Raw genomic sequence first — 22,882 nt, forward strand, 5'->3', positions numbered from 1 at the left:
TCTCCCCAAAGAAATTTCACAAATTGCAACTCATTGACAGAGCTCTGTCAATTGAACAATTGAAGGTCTCTGTGACATAATTTATAAAAAGAATATGCATCTTCCCTTGAAATATGAATACTAAAACAGTGATAATTTTTCTATACTTATTACCAAAAGATTTCAACTGTCACCCTTCAAAAATTGTTTAACTTCTATAGTTATTCTGAATGAAATTTCTCTTTCTAGCTCTTATGGCTCAGTTTTGTTAGTCTTACTCATATTGATATACTAATAATTTATATGGATTTATCCTATATTCTGAAATTTTACTGAAGTTTTTAATGATTATAATTAATTTCTAAGTTGATTCTTTAGAATTAAGTGCATCATTACCATTATATAGCCTACTTGTTAATATTTTATTTAAAAATTTTACATCAATGTTTATTATGGGTATTTGTAGTTTTTTTTTTTTTGTCTGCTTCTACAATAGGCTTCTCCAATGTACAAATATCCTTGTATAAACAGGATATAGACAGGATTAATTGGGAGTATTTACAGTTGGAAGTCACTAAGATTAAGGAGAAATACAATAGACTTTTTGCAGAAGGTAGGATTAAAATATATATAAATATGTGTTATATATGTATACACATATACACACACATATATATTTATATATGTATACACAAATATATGTGTTATATTTTTTTTATTTACCTTAATAGCAACATAGTCAGCTGGAATTATAGGCTGATTTAGTGTAGGAAGATTTGTCTCATCGATGTTTTCTCCAATCATCACTTTTGTGGCCACATCAATGAAGTCCACTCCAAGAGTCTTCGATACAAAGGGGAATGATCGGGAAGCACGCAAGTTACATTCTATCACCTGGAGTTAAACATGAAATGGAATGAGGTGATGAAAAAGGAAAGATAAGGACCGTAATACATATCATATCACATAATCTGAAATGCCTAGGAATCATGATGGATCAGAGCATGTAAACTTTTAGTATAGTCTAAATTTATGAAGGCTAACCTAGTTCCCATTTCTTTAAATGGCATTCAAAACTAGTCCCTTTTTTCCTTATAATCTAGTAGCACACCAATGGGTTTGCTGGCAGACAGCAATTTTATAAACCTGCTATACTCTCAAAGTAGCACATTGCATGGACTGATCACACTTACCATACAATGTAAGTCAGTGTGTTTAACAAACTCATGAATGATATATCAATGGCACAAAGAGCAAATGCATCAAACAAGGCAGGTTACATAGTTAGCATTATCCCATTTATAAATATAAATTATCAATAGTCTCAGTGACTCTATAGTTCATGTCCACAGAGAAATAGAATGTCTGTGGTACCTGAGCTGATCTGTTTAACGCTGCAGTTATAAGTAGTTATAAGTTTCAAAAACAGCCATAACAATTCTTACCAGGACATCATTTCCTCTCACAAGAAATTGCACATTGAATGGCCCAGAGATGGCAAAGGCCTTTGCAATTTTTCTGGTGGCGTCTTTTACCTAAGGTGAAGGGATAAGAAAATGTGATAATGATATCATTGTATACAATATACAGCATTAATAAAGCCACTTGATTAAAGCATATTTCCTTAACTCTTTAATTTCCTCAATTCATAAGTTCTTGATAATCTTATCTATGATCCTTCTCATTACTGACAAATATCAGACACCATGGCCAGTGGAAGTAATATATTAATTTATCTATTATTACCTTTCCTCAGTCACACAAACAGCTCTTTTCTCTAGATTTAACTTTGATAGCTGAGGACTTTTTAGTTTAGAGATATTACAGTAACAGAAGATATAGCCCAAACTCCTCAAAAGCTGACATTTCACCTTCTGAGAAGTTTAGGTCCTGGGAGTACATGGTACTTAAAAAAAAAAAAAAAAGGCAGGACACTTTTCTTTTATGTTGCATTGTTGAGCCAGATAATTGCCTTGTCCTGTGCAAAAGATAGGCTATGATGGGTGGATTAGGGTGGGAAGGAAGTTGCATTTCTCTGTGGGAAGCTCTCAGTGTCACATATATGTTGTATGAATCTGGCTAGAAATCTGAGGTAGCCAGGACAGGAGAGAAGATTAATGAAAGGAGACATGGACTCTTCACATATTCCCTTTTTGAGGGCAGTGCACCAATTTAATGAGAAGATGTGGATCACTTCCAGGGACTGAGTTCTGGGAGACTTGGAAAATTAGTTCTTGGGATCATTATTCTGAAGCTGGGACATATTTGAAAGAGGGACATTTTTGTGTAGTACCATTGTTATCTTGAGCTATTTACTCAATCTGATTTTTCCAGGAATCATGTGACTTTCATCACAACGAAATACTTTAGAATAGAAGATAAAGAAAGCAGGACAGTCTGAAATATTATACTAAGCAAACTAGATATAATTTAACAATTGAAGGCTAATGTTAAAGGAAATCAGCTTTGAGAAATTCCATATAAATATAAATTATAGTTTAAAATAGTCACATATGATTTTAAGTTATCTTACATAAGATATAAGTTATCTATTGAATCAAAATACTCATACTTAGGAAGGATTTTAAGACATTTAATAAAACTGAATTTGTTTGAAATGAGGAGGAAAAGAAATAGTTTTTTCTTTAAATTTTCTTAATGATCCCAAGAAACAAATTTGCTCCAAAACATTCTACAGAATTATCCTCAAGGTTTTTGTTTGTTTTTGTTTTTTAAAGAGGGAATCCTCCATTAAATTATGAGAATATCAAAGGGTATTTCTGAAAGACATGGATAAGAATTTTCAAAGAATAAGTAAGGTTGAGGCTCTATAATTATCATAGAGGGAATATCTATATTGATCAAAGCACAATATCAATGTGATTACATCACTACACATTATGTAAAATATATTGATATCTTTGCATTTGATTTAAATCCTTGCATCATCATATAATTATAACCTTCTCAATGGCTCCTTGACTGATGGTTTGTGTCGGTAGCATCAACGTGGCATCTCCTGAATGTACCCCTGCATCTTCCACATGTTCAGAGATGGCATGAGAAATAACCTAGAACAAAAAGAGAGGAAGATGGGAGACGATTGGTTAAGCACCATTTGTAACAGGGAGAACACCTGCCCCGAAGCAATGGATCTAACTAACTTTTTGGAGATTCCCCACTGACTAGCAAAATAGTGGGCCTACACAGTCATGATTGGAAAATTGAGAAGTATGCTTTCTTACTAGAGTGTGCTGTCACAGATAAAATTGTCCTAAGACTCAGGAAGGCCTGAAAGCAACCCTTGACACAATTACAGATGTTATACTGTCAATATATATTGGTAAAATTTATGGAGATGAGACTCATGATGAGAACACAAAATGCTAAATTCCATACACAAAAGGAAGAAATGTAGCAATTGACATAAAAGAGTTATACTTTCTGTTAAGAAAACATATACATTATCATCACAAATGTGAGGAAAGATATAAAGAAGCATTTGGATGATAATGAGAGGAAAGAGAAACAAGAATATTGTGGAAACTTGACTAACCAGATAGAGGATTAGAATGATATTTTCCAAATACAGAAAACTACTCAAGCACAGAAGCAAAAATATAGTAATAAAGGAGGAATTTTCTGATGAAAACCTCATTCTGCTTTCTCTTTCAATACAAGTCATCTCCTTCTCTACAATTTATAGTCCTAAAAATCTGTCTAGAATCCTTAGAGAATAAAGTTAAGTTTACACACACAGTATGAATTAAAGGTTGAACTTGAATCCAGTTTCAGTAGGCTATTAGTCTGTATAGATCCAGAGGGAATGATCACTGGGAACAAATAATAGGGAGACATATAATGATCACTGGGTACAAATAATAGGGAGATATCCCTATAGGGGATATCTGCCAAAACTAGAACAATGAACAAGAACAAACAAAAACAAAATTGAATCAAATTATACGTTTAAGTTCCAAAAAGTAAATGGGGAAGTTCAAGATGGGGAAGAGATTTGGCTTAACAGAAGCACGGAAAGGGTGCTACATTTGAAGTCAGAAGGACCAGGGCTTGAATCCTGACATCATTATTCACTTTCAACTTTCAACCTCAGGCAAATTGTTCCCTTATCTTTCTTAATCTTGATTTCTTCATCCACAGAAATGGAATAATACAATTCTGCAGTTCACAGTTTTTTGTAAGAAAATCAATTTGCAAATCTTTAAGTATTATATAATTTTAAAGTGTTACAGACTTCACAAGAAAAAAAGGATTGTGAAGGCTTAGTTGATGGCAGCCTAAACATAAGTCAACAAAATCATAGGTCTTCCAATAAAGCGAATATAATCTTGGAGAGCAATAGTGGTCTTATGGTGTAATACTGGAACAAAAGAGGTCAGAGTCCTAGTTTGTAAGAATTAGTAAAACCATATATAGCATTTAATATGAGTTCTTTGTGACAAATTTTAAAATTTCGTGAGGATAAACTAGAGCAAATAAATAAGAGATTGGTAAAGATAGTCAAGAACCTAGAAATTATGACATACATGGAAAAGAATAAGTAACCAGCCATGTTTAAGCCTAGAAAAAAAGTAATTGAGGATAAGGGGCTCTTCACAAAACTACTCCAATATTTGAAAGAGTATCCTATGAAAGTAAGATTGAATTTGTTCTATGTAAGTTTAAAGAACAAAACTAGAACTAATGAGTAGAAATAATAGGGGAAAAGATTTCAGTTTAATGCAAGAATTTTCAAATAATTATAGACCTTCAAAATTTGAACAGGATGTCTTATGAAACAGCAAACTTCATTACTGAAAGTGCAGAGGGAGCCTGTTGAAGCTACTATAAAAGGGATTTCTATATGGTGAAAAATGGACTACTCTCCAAATATATTTTTATTTTCTCAGATGCAACAACATGCTCTTTTTTAAACTATAAAATGAATAAATGCATTCAATTGAATTCTCATTTTCCTCCAAAAGTTGGAGATAACTAGCAACAAACTTGAGCATACAAAGATCTAATATGGTGTGGTAATTTTTATGTCATTATCTTTATCAATTCTACCATACTCAATTTTGCCTTTGCTAACCCAATCAAAGGATCAGAGAAAGTTGGAGAAAAAGCAGAGGCTTCATTTGTAAACATCAGAGCTGCTAGGTATATTTACAACATCCATTGAAATATGAAAGGAAAACTACAGAAAAAGGAAATGAAGGAGAGTCTATTTTAAAAGAACTCTAACAACAGGATGATAATTAATTCTGAAATTTTTCAAAGGAATTTCTAACAGGTAAGAAAAATAGGAAATATAACATCTGTGATATCAGCTGGAATGTCAACTAAAAGGTATTTTAATTGTACTATACTACTTTTTCACTGAGTTTTTTAAAAATCTGTTTTTCTAAATTTATCCATGAATTCTAATGTTTGTAACGTTTCAAAATTTTGAGATTAAAAAGTAGGAGGAGAGAGGGCAGAAACATAGGAGGGAGGGCTTGGATTCTTACTCTTCCTTCTTTGCCAACTGCATCCATTTCCACTTCTCGGGCTCCTTCAACAAATTTTGTCAATACCACTGGATGTTCCTATCAAAAAATAAAACAGAAAACAAAATCTTGTAGTTGAAACTACATACCAAGTGAATGATGTAGCTTATGCGAATGTCACTTTGGGGATTTTCAGGTAATACTTAATTCTAAGCACTTCATAATATCTTCTGCAAGAACATAAACATTTAAAGGTAGATAATTAGTTTTTCTCCAATTTCTAGTGATTGGTGAACTAAAAATAAATTCAGAAATCTGAAAAATATATACTTTTTATATGGAAAACTTCTAAACTTCCACAACCATCAAAATCTCATTGCTTAGCCTCTTGTTCTTGATGCAGGTTATTTCTCCCAAACAGAGAATCCTAAGAGGGAAGGGAGTTCAGCAATCATCTAAGACAGTCTGAATAAGAATCTTGTTTTTAAAAAAAATTAATAACAATAATAAGTGGTTATTCAGTCTTTACTTGAAGACTGTTAGTAAGAAGAAACTTACTTCTTAAGGTTGTCCATTCTATTTTTGGACATCTCTAATGCTTAAAATATTTTTCTATAAAAGTAGGCTAAATCTTCTGTCTTTTTAATTTATACCCATTTGGTCTTAGTATTGCCATCAGAGGTCAAAAAGAAGCTAAATCTCTTTTCATATGATAGTATTTCAAATACTAGAAAGTAACTAACATGTTTCTTCTAATTCTTCACTTTATCTGGATAAATATTTCCAATTCCTTCAACTTCAGGTCTTTTTTTTCAAATAAACTATTTAACCCTATTCTGTCTTGTACTTGTGAAATCAGTCCAGGAAAAAAATACTTTTACTTTTGATGGTAAGGGCATTATTCTGAAATAGGAAAATTTACTAATTATTACAACAAACATTTGAAATATCCCTTAATGGCTAATTATTAGAATGAACATTTGAAATATCCCTTAATGACTAATAAGAGATCTGTTCTCATTGCAAGGTAAACTGAGTTTATTGTCATAAATCCTTAAGTTCTTTGAATATAAGCCTTTAGCAAGGAAAGCTGTGGCACATGGATTTTCAATTATAGCAATGTGACTTATGTTTGACCCACAGAGAACTCATGAAGTTTAAGTGTCGATAAAAGACTACATGTTTGGGAGTTCAGTACAGATAGTCAATGAAATCTAATGTTCTCAGAGAAATGAAATATAACCAAATATGAGTAGCTGAATGTTTAAAAACAGAAGGCTTATCTATATCACTCTCTTTTCTTAAAACATGGAACACATTACAAGAAGTTGGAGTGAAAGGAATTTAAGGTGATAAGAAGAATGGGTCTTCTCTTTCTCCAAACTTTGCATTTGCTAAAGTTGATTCTAGTAATAAATTTTCCTATCAGTTCCTAGACTTTCAATCAGATCTGAATTGAAAACCCAGAGTGTTTATTTTATTTTCTTTCCTTCCTTTTACTCAAACACTTAAAATCTTCTCTGCCAGAAAGTTCAGTAAAGAGAAAAACCACTACACAGAAAAGGTGTCTACCTTCATTTGTATGGAAACCATTCACACTCTTAATTCCTCTTTGAAATGCCTCTGATTTCACTCTTCAGCTCCCTTCCAAATTTCATTCACCTAACATCAAACTCTTCCCTGTGAATTTTTTTTTACCTCAACTAGCTTTTGAAAGCATTTAAAAGGAAAACACTACTTTCATCTTCTACAGTACAAGGTCTACAGATCAATAACCCCACTGGGTAAATCTTAAGCGGATAGCACCAAGGTAATACCAGTGGGAAAAAGAAAAACAAGCAGGCTGCAGAGGAAAGCAGAGTTACCAGAAAATGGTACAAAACTTTATTAATTTACAAATAGAGGAGAGCATCAAAAGAAAAAAAATCAATAAGCTGAGTGGGAGCATTTAGTATAAATCCCCACTGCTGACAAAAGCAAAAATACCCAGTCAGACTTCAATTAAATTAATAATTTAATTACATTAAATTAAAAACCATAAAATCTTTAATTTTTTTTATTGAGTACCATTATAGAGAGTTAGCTCAGTGTAAAAAGCTCCCCATGCCACAGTTTGGAGGCATCTAATCCATAAGCAATTCAAAAATTCTAAAATAGCCACATGCTTAGAGTTACAAATAGGTAAATTTCTGTTTTGTTTCTTGATGTGCTAAATTCCAGTCACCTACCCTGAGAGGACTACAAGAACTTAACCATAATTGCCTGTGACTGAATCATCTCATTTATACATAGAAGAGGCTAATGACCAGAATAAACTTGCCTACAAACATTAAGAAAAAAGCAAGAAAGGGGAAGGGGAAGGGAGGGAAAATGGGCTATAATTAATGAAAGGGTGGGAAAGAGATAAAAAATGATACCTGGGAGACCCTAGTTGCCTCTGCTAGAAATTTCTTCATCTCATCCTCAGAGAATACTACATTCATGGCAGACCCACTGTAAAATGGAAAAAAAAAAGCAGGTCAGTTTTTTACTTATTATCTTGTTTTATTTTGTTTTATGGCTTCAGTAGTAAAACACGAAAGACAGAACCCATTTTGATTCTCAGAACATTTCAAAGCAACTTCTGTAATCCCAATCTCTTATTCCAGCCTAGGCTATAAAAGAGAGTTCTTATGTCTAAAGTGAGTCATTATTCTACTTATTCACTGAAACAACTTCAGTAATATTTTATTAAACATTTTTTTTATTTAGTAAATACTAAATATTTACTAAAAGGGGTTGGGGCTGGGGGTGGTGGGGAGGAAGACCCTATTGAAGAATAAAAAGACAAAGCCCATGGCTTTATGCATAACCTTCCCCAGGATAGCCCTCTCTGATTCAAGTCTTTAAGGGGCAGACTATATCTCTACTTTCTGTGGCAGAAGCTTCTCATTTTTCAACAGAATTCCAGATAGGATCTAATGTACCCCTAACCTGGTTTCATCAATGTTTACCACTGGTCTCGGATTTATTCCAAAGTTGTGTGGGTATATTTGCTATCAGCTCATTGTCCAAAGGGGTCACTTTATTAGCTCTTTAGGCCCTCAGCCACCATAATAATGTGAACAGAGTGCTACTTCTAAGGCAAAATTGAACCTTTTGACAAAACGTATAAATATATGGTATTTGACTGGGATTTGTTCAACTATGTCTTTTCTTCTAAAAGAGTGCTATCTGAAAATGAGGAATTTATTCTAAAGTCAGAGGGTTTTGTGAGGTTTTTTGTTTGTTTGTGATAGAAAAAGAATGAATCTGAAAGAAAAACAAGGGAGAAAAAAATGAGCAAGAGAAAGGAAAGGGAAAATTTTCTAAAATGAATAGGGCAGCATGCCCTCTGTTTAATTGTTTCTTAATTTCTTTTATAGTAAGAAGTTAGCTTCATTTTTTGCTTTAAAAATGAACAGTAAAAGGGGCTTTCAAATTTCTTTCTCCCAGTTACTTTCCCAACTTATTCCAGATTTCTGCAGTATGTACTTCCATTTTTTTTCTTGTTTTCTGGATAAATCTTCAAGTGATCATAAGGGTTGGAGGGTGGAGTATAGGTCAAAAAATAACACTATAAGTTCAGTAAAAAAGTGAAGCAAATAAAAACCAGGCATACTGGGAATAAATTGTAAACAGAAAGGCAAATAAGAAACCATTAGCCTTTGCCATATTTAAGCACCATATCTTCACAAGGTAGGCATGGCAATAGAAATTATATTTATGGCTATGATTACATAACAAAAAGTGAAGGACACATGTTCTACTCCTCCCCAAAAAAATAAGAACAAAGATTCCTTTCCATTCTATATGTTCTAAGTTTTTGAAAGTCCTGAATTTACTTTAAATAATACGTAAAAAGGGTAGTATTATGAAACCACAGTTTATAGAAAATCTCATTTAAATAAAAATACATTTTCCACCTCATTTGAAATTTTTCATTATTTTTAAAGGATCCTGTCTAAGATTCCATTTACACTTGCAAATTGTGCAGAGCAAATTGTGTTTTCTTATCCAATGTTCACCAAAGTAGTTCTTTACAAGTGTTAACATCTGAGGAGAACAAGTGATAATTCACAACTTCTACATTGGAGAGCCAAATGACTTTAAAAGTTTAACTATAAAAAAATCTCCCTCTCCTACTCCTTTTCATTGTATTTTTTTCCTTAGCAAGAACTTAAAAATTTATCATTTCAAACTAAAAGCACCCAAAGAACAGCCTGGCAACAGGCAAAGATTTGTTGTCATGTCTGACTGTTGGAAAACAGATGCTGGCAAGAGAAATTTCCTCTATTGTTGGATTTTTTTTCCCTTTCCTTATTCTCTGGTGTAAAACTTTCCTCTCCTCAGCATGGCAAGGACAAATTTTGAGGCAAGGACAAATTTTGAGTAACAATGTGAAATCCAGAAACCCCCAATTGCTTCATGTTATCTTTTCTTAGGATAAAAAGTATTCCACAGAATGACAGAATGTGGGTCCCTCAATCTGCCTGAGATGATTTCAGAGATACCCCACAAACATACAATTAATTAAATTTCAGAGCATTAGCATGATTAATACAACATAGAGCTTTTTCACTTTGTTTTCTATTCTCTGTAGTTGTTCTTAGTGATATTTCCTTTTTAAAGTCCACAATGAAAAAAAAATTCACATTGATGATACTTTACCTCAAGACATAGGAAGGTCTCAGCAAACAGGGATAACTCACAGACTTTGCAAATTCAAGAGCTTCTTTCTAAAGGAAAGAAATGATAAAGCTTCCTATTAATAGCTAAGAGTGCACAGTATGGAACAATGCTGATTGATCAAATCATAACCAAATATATCTCACGCATTCATGCAAAAAAGTGCAATTGAAAACTAAAAAGGGTTCATACCCTAGTCTGTATTTCTAAATGCCAAATCTAATTCAGTACGTGTTAGACACTGTTTTCTTATAGCTGTTTGGAAAAAGGACAAAAGTGAAGAATATTCAACCTCTCCTCACTCAGATATAGCTGAATAATAACTCTCAAAAAAAGAACATTCTCAAGTAGGTATTATCTCGGTCATGGATTTAGGAAGTGATTTTCTAAAATGAATAGGGCAGCATGCCCTCTGTTTAATTGTTTCTTAATTTCTTTTATAGTTCTTACCATTTCTCTTTTCATTAATCATCACTTTTTATGTATTTGTGTGTACTGAATTAGTATTTTCCCCGATAGCACATGTGATTCAATATCCCCATTAAATATGTCTTATTGAGTTTTCTGGAAGTTCTATTAGCCAGACAACAAGATTCTAAGAGTATTATCCTCAACAAATTAGGGTGTCAGTCTAACATCATTCCATTTTTTTCTTTTTTTAATCTATAAGAATATTTAAAATGTGGGGGAGGAGAAAGGAAGATATGTCTTTTTATTTTTTTTTTCTTTTCAAGACACCTCTTGATCAGTTACTATATAAGAGGCAATGAGACAGGTAAATTAAACTTGAAGATTTACATGAAAATTGCTCTATTTCCATTACTTTTGGTAAATGTTGGTTATAAGTTAATATATATATATATACACACACATGTATAGTCATATGTGTATATGAGATTTCTACACATGCATGTGTATATAATGTACATATATATGCATATATACGTTCTTTATACACAAATATTCTTTTACTTATTGCATTCCTCTCATTCCAGTGATTTATGGACAAATTTCAGGCAAGTTATAAATTTGGATGGGAAAAAATTATATTCTATATTTTCACTGATCTATAGCTAAAATTTTTATTTATTTAAATTATGTTTTAAAAAAAATCTTTGCACTAAAAAGGTTAATAAATCCTCATATAGTAGACTGTAAGCTCATTAAGGGCAGAGACTATTTCTTTTGCTCATAATTAGGGCTAAATAAATATTCCATGAATTAAATAATAATAACTTACTGTCGTGTAATATTTTGCTTACAAACTGCCTTGCACACGTATCATTTGATAATGTACATTTTATAAACCAAAAATAATCATATTGTTCTTATTGTTTTGATAACATCATATCTCCCCCCCCCAAAAAAAAAGCTAGTGAACATATAATCATCTAACAAATGATGGAAATGTGGCAGCCATGAAGTGAATGTACTCTACAAGTTGAGACCACCAACTTTATGATACATTTTCTTGAAGTGAGAAAGTTTAAAAGACATTTGCTATTGGTTTTTCTTCTTACCAAAGTATTAACAGCCTTCCATGGTGCCTGAGCCACCTTCAGCTCATCCAGAACAGCTGAGAAGATGGAACGGTCCTCAGCTCTATCAATTTGTAATGGACTAGTGCCCATGATCTTGACTCCATTCTTGTAAAGTGGTACTGCCAAATTATTTGGTATCTGGCCTCCAACGGAAATGATGCAGCCATTACATGCCTGAGGAAGAGGTTCACAAAAACAAGTCATTAGTAGAACTTCATTACAAATGGGTAACTGTTCTGGATTTGTATTAATAGTATTTAAATTTTCCTTGTTGGGAATGCCTAAATTAGTGTTAATGGTATTTACATTTATTCTATCATTGAATAATTGTAAGTACTTACATGTGTACTGTTCTACAAAGTAAATTAAATATTTACTATCTGATCTCCAAGAAACTATTTCCTAATATATATTCAACACTGACATGCAATTTGATCATATATATAATTTGTATCCTTCACACATGTGATAAAGCAATTCAGAGGCAGGAATCATGCTGTTGTTCAGTTATTTCAGTTATGTCCAACTTTTTGTGATCCCTTTGGCCAAAGATACTGGAGTCATTTGCCATTTCCTTCTCCTTCTCATTTACAAATTAGGAAATTGAGGAAAAGAGAGTTAAGTGATTTGTCAGGGTCACACACTATTAGGTGTCTGAGGCTAGAACTCAGGAACATTAGAGTCAAGAAGTCTCAAGGCCCAGGATACCAATTTACAATGTATTTTGCTCATCCCTCTCTGTCTGTATACCTCAAACATGGACTATTACTGTATTCTGGTCTATTGCCACTATGTATCTTGTTTCTCAAACAGCTTCATTCTCCAAATCACATCCAAATTAATCTTCCTAAAAGTCTACTATCATAATGACATTTCAATGCTCTAAAGTCATTAATGGCTCATTCTTACCTACACCAGTGATTTTTTTTAACAATGAAAACTAGACACATCATATTTTAGTAAATGATACTCTTAGTAATTATTTATTTTATTAAGAAACTAAATGACAAGAAATTGCAATAATTTGTTAATACTTAAATGAATTTATATTTTACTTCAAAAAAATCTAAGTATATTTTCAAAAATTGTAACATATATATACATATATACATATATATATATATATATATATATATACCCACATACAAGAATACATTTATTATAGTAATCTACAAAAGAATATATGCCTATTTATCACATTGCCATTCTGTATGTTTGGTTGTAGCTAAATAAAGCTAAAAATGACAGTTTGGGTATAGATATAGATTTATGAAACCCTTACAATAATTCTACAGAGACAAAAAGGTCAATGAACAACAGACTTAGGTCCCCTGGCTTATAGGATAAAGGAAAAAAATTCTTAACCTGACATTCAAGGTCCATTTCAATCCATTTAGCAATCATCTGCTTCAGCCTCATTTCCTAGTAAAGCTTTTACAGAAGGCTCTCGACTTCAGCAAACTGATTGTTCAATATATGTATCACTATCTCCATGCTTTTGCTCATGTCCATGCTCCTTATAGAATCAAGTACCTTTCTTCACTTATCATCTATATCATAGTCATCATTAACATCAGGCCAAATCCTAAATTTATGACAACTCTCATCCTCTACAATGATATTCTCCCCTCTCCCTCTCCTTCCCTCTTTCTCATCTTCCCTCTCTCTCACTATCTCTCTTTCCTTCTACTCTATCCCATCCCTTCCTCCCAGTCCTATGCATGGCACTTCTATTAGCATACATTGGACACTTGTCAATTCCAATCAACAATTATTAACTAAACATCTGTTTTGTGTAAAACACCTTCCTGGTTTCCAGAGAAATAATTTTGCATATATCTTCAGGCATAAAAAGAAATAGCCTACTAAAACTATTTGCTTAGTAAAAAAAATTTTCATGGAAGCTGTTCAGATCAACTATACTTTATTCTAGAAAAATCTCTCAGGAAGCATGGAATTAAGCAAAACTTAAAATAACTGAAACAGTTCAGAATCTCAGCTATATTTATAGCTCCAATAAATTCTTTGGGTGGGAAGGATTGAGAAACTTGTTGAAAATATTTATTTGAAAATAATTTAATCCACAAATAGAAAATGAAATTTGATGTTCAATAATAGTAGACTATATAAAATGTTATGCTCTAGACAATAGTAATAATAAGAGAAGTAGAATTATTGGATGAGCCTTATAACTGCAATATAACCTTTTTAAAATTTTCACATTAGTGAATTCATTTGAAAGCAGGTTTTTCCTTTAAGTAGGTGGCCCTAGGTAAAATTGTGAATTAGAGCAATATTGTTTTATTATATCCTGCATGGATTTTTTCCAATATGCCTCTCTCTTATGATATATTTCTTCATCTAATATGTACATCAATTCACCAGTTGGATGCTCTAGATTCATATTCTCTACCTCCATCAAAATCATATATGTTGGATAGAAAGTATTTTACAATTCTTGCAATTCATTTATATGAAAGTATAAATGATTACGAATTCAACATTTTTACTGACAAAGAAGATAATACTAAAGGTCCATTCAATGTGTACTGAAAAAATATCAGGCAAATTGAAGCAAATGCTAGAGTAATCTAAATCAAGAATCTGTACTATGGATTTTAAATTATAGGTGAATGCTCTACTCTAATAGCAAAAAGAATTGGCTGACCCTTTCTGATCACCACCTCATGTCTCAGCTCTGGGAGCTGTTCAGCACATCTGTTCTATGCTAAACAGGAGCATTCCAAGGGCATGGTAGCCTGATCAACAAATATCTGTATGAACAATTAAATCCTCCCAAAATATTTTGCATGTTGCCATCTATGTACAATTGTTAACATTTGTGTGACATATGCTATAAAGTAATCCTCAAGATATTGCTATAATATTTAAAATGTGAATATTTATGAAAACTGGCAAGTACTGCTAGAATAGCAGTTCTTAACCTTTTCTTGTGTGTCATAGACCCTTATTCTGGCAACTTAGTGAAGCCTATGGACTCATTCCCAGAACAATGGTTTTAAATCATAAAACAAAATAAATAGGATTACAAAGGAATTATGTTGACATAAAAATGTAATTTTCTTCCCACACAAGTTTACAGTCTTGAATTAAGAACCCTTACTCTACAAAGTCTTAGAAGATATTAGGTTGGTTTTTTTTATGGTATAAGGATTGAGGTTAGAGGTTATTCTTGTTTTCTTCTTAAGAAGTTATGTATTGTGAATATGTGTACACGTGTGTATATATACTTTATCGTTCCATTCTTCAATCATGTACAATTTGTTGTGACCTTATGAACTACAGGACATTAATACCACCCATAGGATTTTCTTGGCAAAGATACTGGAGTGGTTTACCATTTCTTCTCCAGTAGATTAAGGTAAACAGATTAAGTGACTTGTCCAAGATCATACAATGTATAAGTATCTGAGATTGGATGAACTGGTCTTCCTAACTCCAGACAAAGTGGAAAGAGACAGAGAGAAAGAGAGACAGAGAGACGTGAGAGAGCATTGCACACCTCTTCATTGTTAATTTTTTACCTCTTGTTGGTAGATATCTAGGATCCTCTCAAGAGAAAGTTCCTCAAAGTAGAGCTTGTCACATTCATCAAAGTCTGTGCTTACTGTCTCAGGGTTGCAATTCACCACCACTGTCTTCTTGCCAAGTTGACGCAGTGTTCGGATACTTGAAACAGCACACCAATCAAATTCTACACTGCTCCCTACAAAGACAGTAACCAAAATGAGAGGTGAGGCAAAGGAAGAAAAGAAAAATGAAAAATCATAGTTAAGGAAAAATTATGATTTCTTGGTCAAAGCTAAGGAATCTATTTGTCTTTATGATGAAATATTCAGACATACAAAAGAGAGCTGCTCAAGTATATGTTCTGTGTGATTTAAGAGTCTACACTGAATCCTGGGGCAAGGTTCTCACATGGCATAGAGATAAGCAGGGTTTTTTTAATGCTATGATAGCAACTTTAGCCTAAAGTAGGAAGCTGTTAAACTCAAGAACTGCTGAAACTATAAGAAGAATATGATTATATGAATTTAGAGCTTAATTCCTAGAGAACACCTAGACCCACATTTTCATATTGTTAATAATGAAAGAGGCCCAGATCTATTCTATAACTTCAAATATTCCCTGGAAAAAGATGATTACGTCTGAGGTCAACTTGGCTAAATTCGGAAACACTCATCATGACTTTAGCCAAAAGATGATAAAACTTTTTGGCCCCTTCAATTCTCAGAATCCTGCACTGTGGAGAGGTTGTAAATGGCCTTCATTGGAGAAAGTATCCTTATAGGAAAAAAAAATGTGGATCTTTGTAAATTTTTTAAAGTAAGCTAATTATAAAGAAATACATATATGTATGTATGTATGTGTGTGTGTATACCTGTCTTTCTATAGAAACATAAGAGAGAAATAGATAATAGAAAGATAAAGATACATGCCTTCAAGTATAGACATGCTGCATGTCTGTTATCTAAAAGCTAGTTTAGTTATGTTGTAGAAGAATTGTTAGATAATTTTTTGTTTTGTTTCTTTTGTTTATCCTAGCAATTCATGAAAATGTTTGCATAGAAGAAGAAGACTTTGCTGTTAACACAGGTAAAAGTAACTAGACTGATGAAATTACAGATTATTTAAAAGTATTAAATTAAGAGCTTCTACAATAGAATGTATGCTCTTTAAGGGCAAAAACCATATCATTTGTGTATTTATATATTCAGAACTTAGTTTAATGCCTGACCCATGATGGGAGTTTAATAAATGTTTGTTGACTGACTGATATAATAGGACATTTTTTTGAAGTATCAAAAAGTAGATGGAAGATAACAATAATAAACCTCATTGAAAACACTGGTGTATGTGGTATAATCTGTAGTGCTAGAAGCTGAGGCTAAATGGACCATTTGATTCATGGATATTGAGCTATAGTAGAACTAAAGCCAAGTAAGTATCCAAAGTAAGTGGTGTCTAAACTAAGTCCAGCACAATATGGTGAGCCTCTAACACAGAGGGCAAAGGTGCCTAAGGGGCAGAGGGTATTATAAATTGGCCCAAGTCAGGAAGTGTAATAAGAAAATTTCAGTACTGATCAATATCAGGATCAGAACATGAATAACTATTGAAATTCAGCCCAAATAAGATGACTTAGATGACTTATGATTAACAATAACGATGACAAAAAATAAAAACCTTCATTGACTTAGAAGTTAAATATGAAAATTTCCAAAGAAGGCTGGACAATCACTGGCCAGATATTTAATAATCAGAATTCTTTTTGTGTATGAGATGTGCTTTTTGGAAGCATTAAAAATATAATTCTATAACATATAAATCTACATACACAAAATTAGATCTGCTCTGTCAACTGCTTTGGGCTTTTAGCCCCACTCTTGATATAAGAATGTAATCCAGGGCAACTACTCTAGGCTTTTTTCATCAACAGCTTTAAGACTAGAACAGTTCTTAAGTTTTTTGTGTATCGTAGGCTCCTTTGGCAGCTTGATAAAGCCTACAAACTCACAGAAAAAAAATGTTTTTAAATGCATAAAATAAAAAACACAGGACTTCCAAGAAAATCAATTATGTTGAAATACAGTTATCAATATATAAAAAATCTAAGTTCACATATCTCAGGTTAAAAACAATTGATCTAGCTCTGATCCAAACTCTCTTATCTCTAAAATTTTGTAATTGTATCATTATGATTTTGCACATCTACTATGGAATTCATAAATATATCATACATGAAATGAAATATGGAACAATTTATATATATATATATATATATATATATATATATATATATATATATATATATATATATAACTGACATTAAATGTTTGTTGAATGAATAATTGATTTAGGGACAGTATTCTTTTTCTCTTTGAAAAATCCCTTAACAACACAAAATAGTCATTCATATCTCCTGAACTACTCAATTACCTCTGTCTCATTAATGAACATCTGGGGTAAACATTTGAAGGGCTTGACTCTACTATTATTCACAGGCAAAGAGCAAAAATTTGCATATAATTGCTTTCTGAGGGCATATATCTAACTATAATCTGGTTAGTATCTTTAAAGATGAATTGGTAAAGATACAGGAAAGTTATCTTCCTTAATCAGCCTATTCGAGTTATATATAACTATTTTGTCCCAAGTGGAATATAATCAAATGTTAAATGTGTATGTTATATCTATGAATTTCATAGTGGATATTCAAAATCATAATTTCCTTCTCCTTAATTTGAAAATAACTTCTTCAATATTGAAAAAAACTTGTAGGTAGGTACTCCCATCTCTGCCTTCGCAGATGGCAAGCAAACTCTGCACACTTAGCAGACAATTCCATTTTCTCTGCTATCAAATTAATTAAATTAATCATTAATTACTTAGTGGCCAACTTTCTGAATATCAATAATACATTTAACTTCACCTTTCACGGTTTCTCTTAAACAATTGACAAGTATCTATCAAGTGTTACCATGTATCAGGCATGTGCCAGGGCTCTGGGGAAAACAGACCAAGGAATGAAACAATCCTTACAAACAAGGAGATAATATTCTAATGTAGGAGGTAAGTATATTTATAAGTATATAAAGAATAAATCAAGGAAATACAACCAAATACAAAGTATACAAGATAATTTGTTGTTTGGTTAATAGGATATCAGGAAAGGTAGAAGATGCTACCTAAACTGTGTCTTAAAAGAAAGGAGACAGGTGAGGAGAAAGTATATTGCAGGCATGGGTAATGGCTAATGACATTTGTGAGAAACAGAGAAAGTCAGTTTTGCTACGTTATTAAATAAAGGAGAGATTAGTTGGGACAAGGTGATGAAGGGCTTTAAATCATGCTCAATACAGCATGACAAAGATTTGCTCAATATCCTTTGAACAATGGGGAGAGGTTAAAATAATTAATATAAATATTTTCATAACTTATCACCTTGCATAGTGTCTTGTGGGGTATGCAATAGACACTCATTAAATTAATATTACTGTTTCTCACAAAGTATCAACCTTCTTATGAGCAGCTAAGTGATATAGTGATAGGCTATTGGGGCTTGGAATTAAGGCCCCAAGTTCAAATTCTGCTTCAAATACTTAATAGTAGTGTGACCATGGACAAATCACTTCACTATTTGTAGTCCTATTTCCTCATCTGCAAAATGGGAATATTAATAGCACTTATCTCACAAGGTCATTGTGAGGATCAAATGAGATAATATATTCAAAGCATTTTGCAAACCTGAAAGTACTATAGAAATATTAGCTATAGATACAGATTCACTTTGAGGGAGAGGGTGGAAAAGGTTTATTTTTGTCTTATGGAGAAAAAATATATAAAATTAATCTTCAACAAGTTTCTTTTTTTATTAAATGATATGAAATTTCAACTAAAAATAATTAAGTAGTCCCCTTTACTTTGAGGATAAAAAGTAGTCACTGTGCTAGGATAAAAACTATTTCATACTTGTTATTTTAATAGTGTGCATAAAAGTCATATACCAATGGATTTGGTGCAAAGGACAGGCTTAAAGAAGAGAAAGCCTAATATATTGGCCAAAACTCCCGAATGGAGCTGAGTTCCCAAATCAGGAACTAAAATAATAATTTTAATAAATTGTTTAATAAAAATAATTTAGTTCCTAAACAGGAACTAAAATAGTTCCTATTCTTTGTCATCACATTTTAATAATAATTATGGAAAATATAAACTTTACCTATATGATATGGTCCACAGCCTAGCACCATCATTCCATGATCATCAAACTTTACATCATGCTCCTAAGGATGAAAAACCAAGTCATGATAAATGTACCCAGTAGCTCTCTCTCACAATTAATTATGGCTATTTCTATGTACATATCAGTTTGAATTAATTCAATAAGGAAAATAATTTGGATTCTGAAAAACAACTACTCTAGTGGTTTATTTTTCCCCCATATTAGACTGCAATTAGCAAACATTTATTAAGCACCTGCTAAATGGTATGTGCTATATATTAGGTGCTAGAGAATAAAAATACAAAGAATGAAAATCTCTAAACATACAATGATGACAGTATTGTGGAAGACAATAAATATACATATAAATACATACAAATAAATGCAAAATAATTAAGTAGAACATAGTTTGAAATGTAATTCAATAATGGAATCAGAAAAGGCTTCATGTAGAATATGGTCCTTGAACTAACCCTTGAAGGTAAAGGAGGGTTTTATTAAATCAGTGGAGGTGAAGAGCAAGAATATTCCCAGAATGGGATAAGGTCAACATTATTATGGAGTTCTGTGTGAGAAAAGAATAAAGGAGTGTTTGGCTGGATCACAGAATGCAGGAAAGGGTAAAACTGGAAAGATAGATCAGGATGGGCTGTGATACCACGTCTGGCGCTCTGTTCAGGGGATCTCTTTATATGCAACTTCTAGGTACCATAATGTATTCAGCATTTCAATAGCTTTGCTCATTTCTATAATATTGGACATATTTGGTTTCCTTGTTATAATATATCAGAAAGTCTGAGAAACTTAGTAGATATGTGTTAATGCAATTTACTGTTTGTTTTTCTCCCAAATAGTCTCATTTGGGAGACTATTATTAATTATTAAGATTAATTGTTATTTCATCAACTTTTATTATTTCATTAAGATATTTTATTAAGATATTTCATCAACTTGGTCCAGTTTTTAAGGGACAAAGGTCAAAATTATGAATATATGATCACATCTGACTAGCATGTTTGCATTTTTACCACAAGCATCAATAGATACTTAAGGAGTGGACAGAGATTTGTTGGTTCACAGGATTTTGAGGTGTGTAAAGAAATGTGAAAGTCATTTGGTCCAATTTTCTCATTATTCAAATAAGTAATTAATGATCAATGATGAAGTGCCTATAATCACACAGATCCTTTAAAATAAAAGAAGCCAGGATTCAAAACTAGAACCTAATGAACCAGGTTAGATATAAGGCTTACCTGTCCATTGTAAGTAACATAGAGGTAGTTTGTCACTGATGGATACTCTGCAGCCAGTGTGTCAATCTGAAAAAAAGAAAAAGAGAAAAGCAACATATTAGATAAACCTATACTTATGGCATTAATATTATTAAAATCATGTCAATTCATATTTCTTTGTTTTTTTGCTACTAATTCCAAGACAGGAAAAGAAACAAAAATGTTTCTTGTTAGAAAATGGCAGGGAAACTTATTGACAATTTCTCCAAGTATATATTACTGCCTCAGCAAAAAATATTTGGAGAATATTAACACCCCCATAGATAAATAGGCTTTTATATGTGCAAGCACACCTCCCCCCACTACTATTGTGAAATTACTACAATTATCCTCCTCATGTGTAGCAAGTGATGATTATATCAACTGGTTATCAGCTAAACTTGCCCATCCAATGACATAAATGAGCTAGTTATATAATTTAACCAAAAGGTGTCCATAAATAAAGGTGTCTTTAGTGTAAAAACTAGAGCACTGCTTGGATATTGGTAGTCACTGAAGTAATAAAAAAACCAAAAGCCAAGATCAAAAGAGTTTATATCATGGAACATGTTTGGGAAGGACAGATAAATTCTTAGTTCAAAAAGCAGATATGTAGTCCCGTGCAGAAAAGAAAATGAGGCAGAATTCATCAAGTTTGTAAGAGCAAAGTAAAGAGAAAGAAAGATAATAAATGCTGAGTGAAAAATATTCAGCAGCTGGACTAGAGCCTAAGGGTATATATAGTCCCCCTGAGCCCACAATGGAACAGTCAATGATTTTTAAGGACAAAAACCAGCTGGTAGCACTTTAGTCAAGGTAGCCCTTAAACTAATGGCAAAAATTACAATGACATACCTAGGAAAGTTCTTGCATGATCATCATGAATACCAGATGAATTCATTATGCTCAGCCCTATCACAATGAATACTAAATGAACCCATAATGATGGGACACTTAAAATAAAGTATTGCTCTGTAAAAAGTTACTATCAAGTGAGTTAAAAAATAGCTAACTATTGCAGGTCACTAACATCAGGTTTTTCAGGCCCCTCTCAGCAAAAGTATGGCATTTAGACAAAGATCAGGCAAAAAAAGACAAGAGCTCTTTTTTTCTTGTTTCTTCTTAAGGAAATGGCTGCTTTTAACTTTACCCTCTTTAAAGGTGCCATAAAATCATATTTTGTAGAACAAGGTTAATGACCATGGAGACTAATATACAAGTATTTTCAGGCTTCAATCAGGGTCATATCTCAAGTAACCATTTCAAATGTTAACAAAAGCTCTTTTTAAAAGGTTTCTGCATTTTACCAGAAAAATACTAGAAGAGAAAATAGCATTCTTTACCTGTTTAACCCAAGGATGTATGTTTTTCTTTACCCTCAGCTCTCGGGTCTGGGCCTCAGTCAATCCAAGGCATTTTGAAATTTGCTTATCTGAGAATCCTATCTCTTTTGCCTTTTTCAGAATTTCCTCTGGAATGGAATCACTAGGAGTTACAAAAGAAAAGTTCAAAATTAGATCAAGAAAAGAAAAATGTGAGTTTCTCAATTTCCCCCTTTCCAATGACCCTTCTTTCCCACCTTCAAATATGTTCCAGAACATAATATATTAAATAACCTCTGAGAGGCTTTGTATTCCCTTGAGCTTCTATTAAATCTCTCACCTTTCTTTCATTATCAAGCCCCTGGTCTTTATCTGTCACTATCACTTCCCTTCTTATCTTCTGAAAACTTGCTTCAATTCCTCATTACTCAATTGCATCTTTTTCCTCCAAAATATCTCCTTTTTGCCAAATCCAATAACATTCTAAAAATTTTATCCTTCTTCTTGTCAGCATTTAACTCTATTCACCAGGCATTCTTATTTTAATTCAATTCATTTTAACAATCATTTTAGTTCCAACCATCAACAATAATGGAGATACAAAGAAAAGATGAAAAGTGATCTTTGCCCTCAGAGAATTTACAATCTACTTCTTAAAATTCCTCCTTTGACTTCTATAATATTGACTATGTCTAATCTTTCTGTACCTTCTCTGATACTTTGTTGTATTCTTTGCTAATTCTTCTCCCTTCTTTTGTTATCTTTTCCAATGCTTTCCCCAGCCTTCTGCTCATTTATTCCTATACTTGTCCCTTGAGGACTC

General features: G+C 32.4%; 1 protein-coding gene across 1 annotated transcript in view; it reads right to left on the bottom strand.

Annotated features, from left to right (window-relative positions):
* The window catches only part of CPS1 (carbamoyl-phosphate synthase 1), a 146,772-nt gene that overhangs the window by 22,852 nt on the left and 101,038 nt on the right, over positions 1-22,882 (bottom strand). Inside the window, exons 22-32 of the mRNA XM_051983624.1 lie at positions 22,081-22,222; positions 20,720-20,785; positions 19,464-19,527; positions 15,265-15,446; positions 11,699-11,893; positions 10,161-10,228; positions 7,889-7,964; positions 5,493-5,570; positions 2,943-3,050; positions 1,425-1,514; positions 703-873 (exon numbers count right to left, since the gene is read on the bottom strand). Of these exons, the coding sequence (XP_051839584.1) occupies positions 703-873; positions 1,425-1,514; positions 2,943-3,050; positions 5,493-5,570; positions 7,889-7,964; positions 10,161-10,228; positions 11,699-11,893; positions 15,265-15,446; positions 19,464-19,527; positions 20,720-20,785; positions 22,081-22,222 (1,240 nt within the window). The remainder of the gene's footprint in view (positions 1-702; positions 874-1,424; positions 1,515-2,942; positions 3,051-5,492; positions 5,571-7,888; positions 7,965-10,160; positions 10,229-11,698; positions 11,894-15,264; positions 15,447-19,463; positions 19,528-20,719; positions 20,786-22,080; positions 22,223-22,882) is intronic.

The sequence above is a fragment of the Antechinus flavipes genome, chromosome 3 (genome assembly GCF_016432865.1).
Source record: "Antechinus flavipes isolate AdamAnt ecotype Samford, QLD, Australia chromosome 3, AdamAnt_v2, whole genome shotgun sequence".
NCBI lineage: Eukaryota > Metazoa > Chordata > Mammalia > Dasyuromorphia > Dasyuridae > Antechinus > Antechinus flavipes.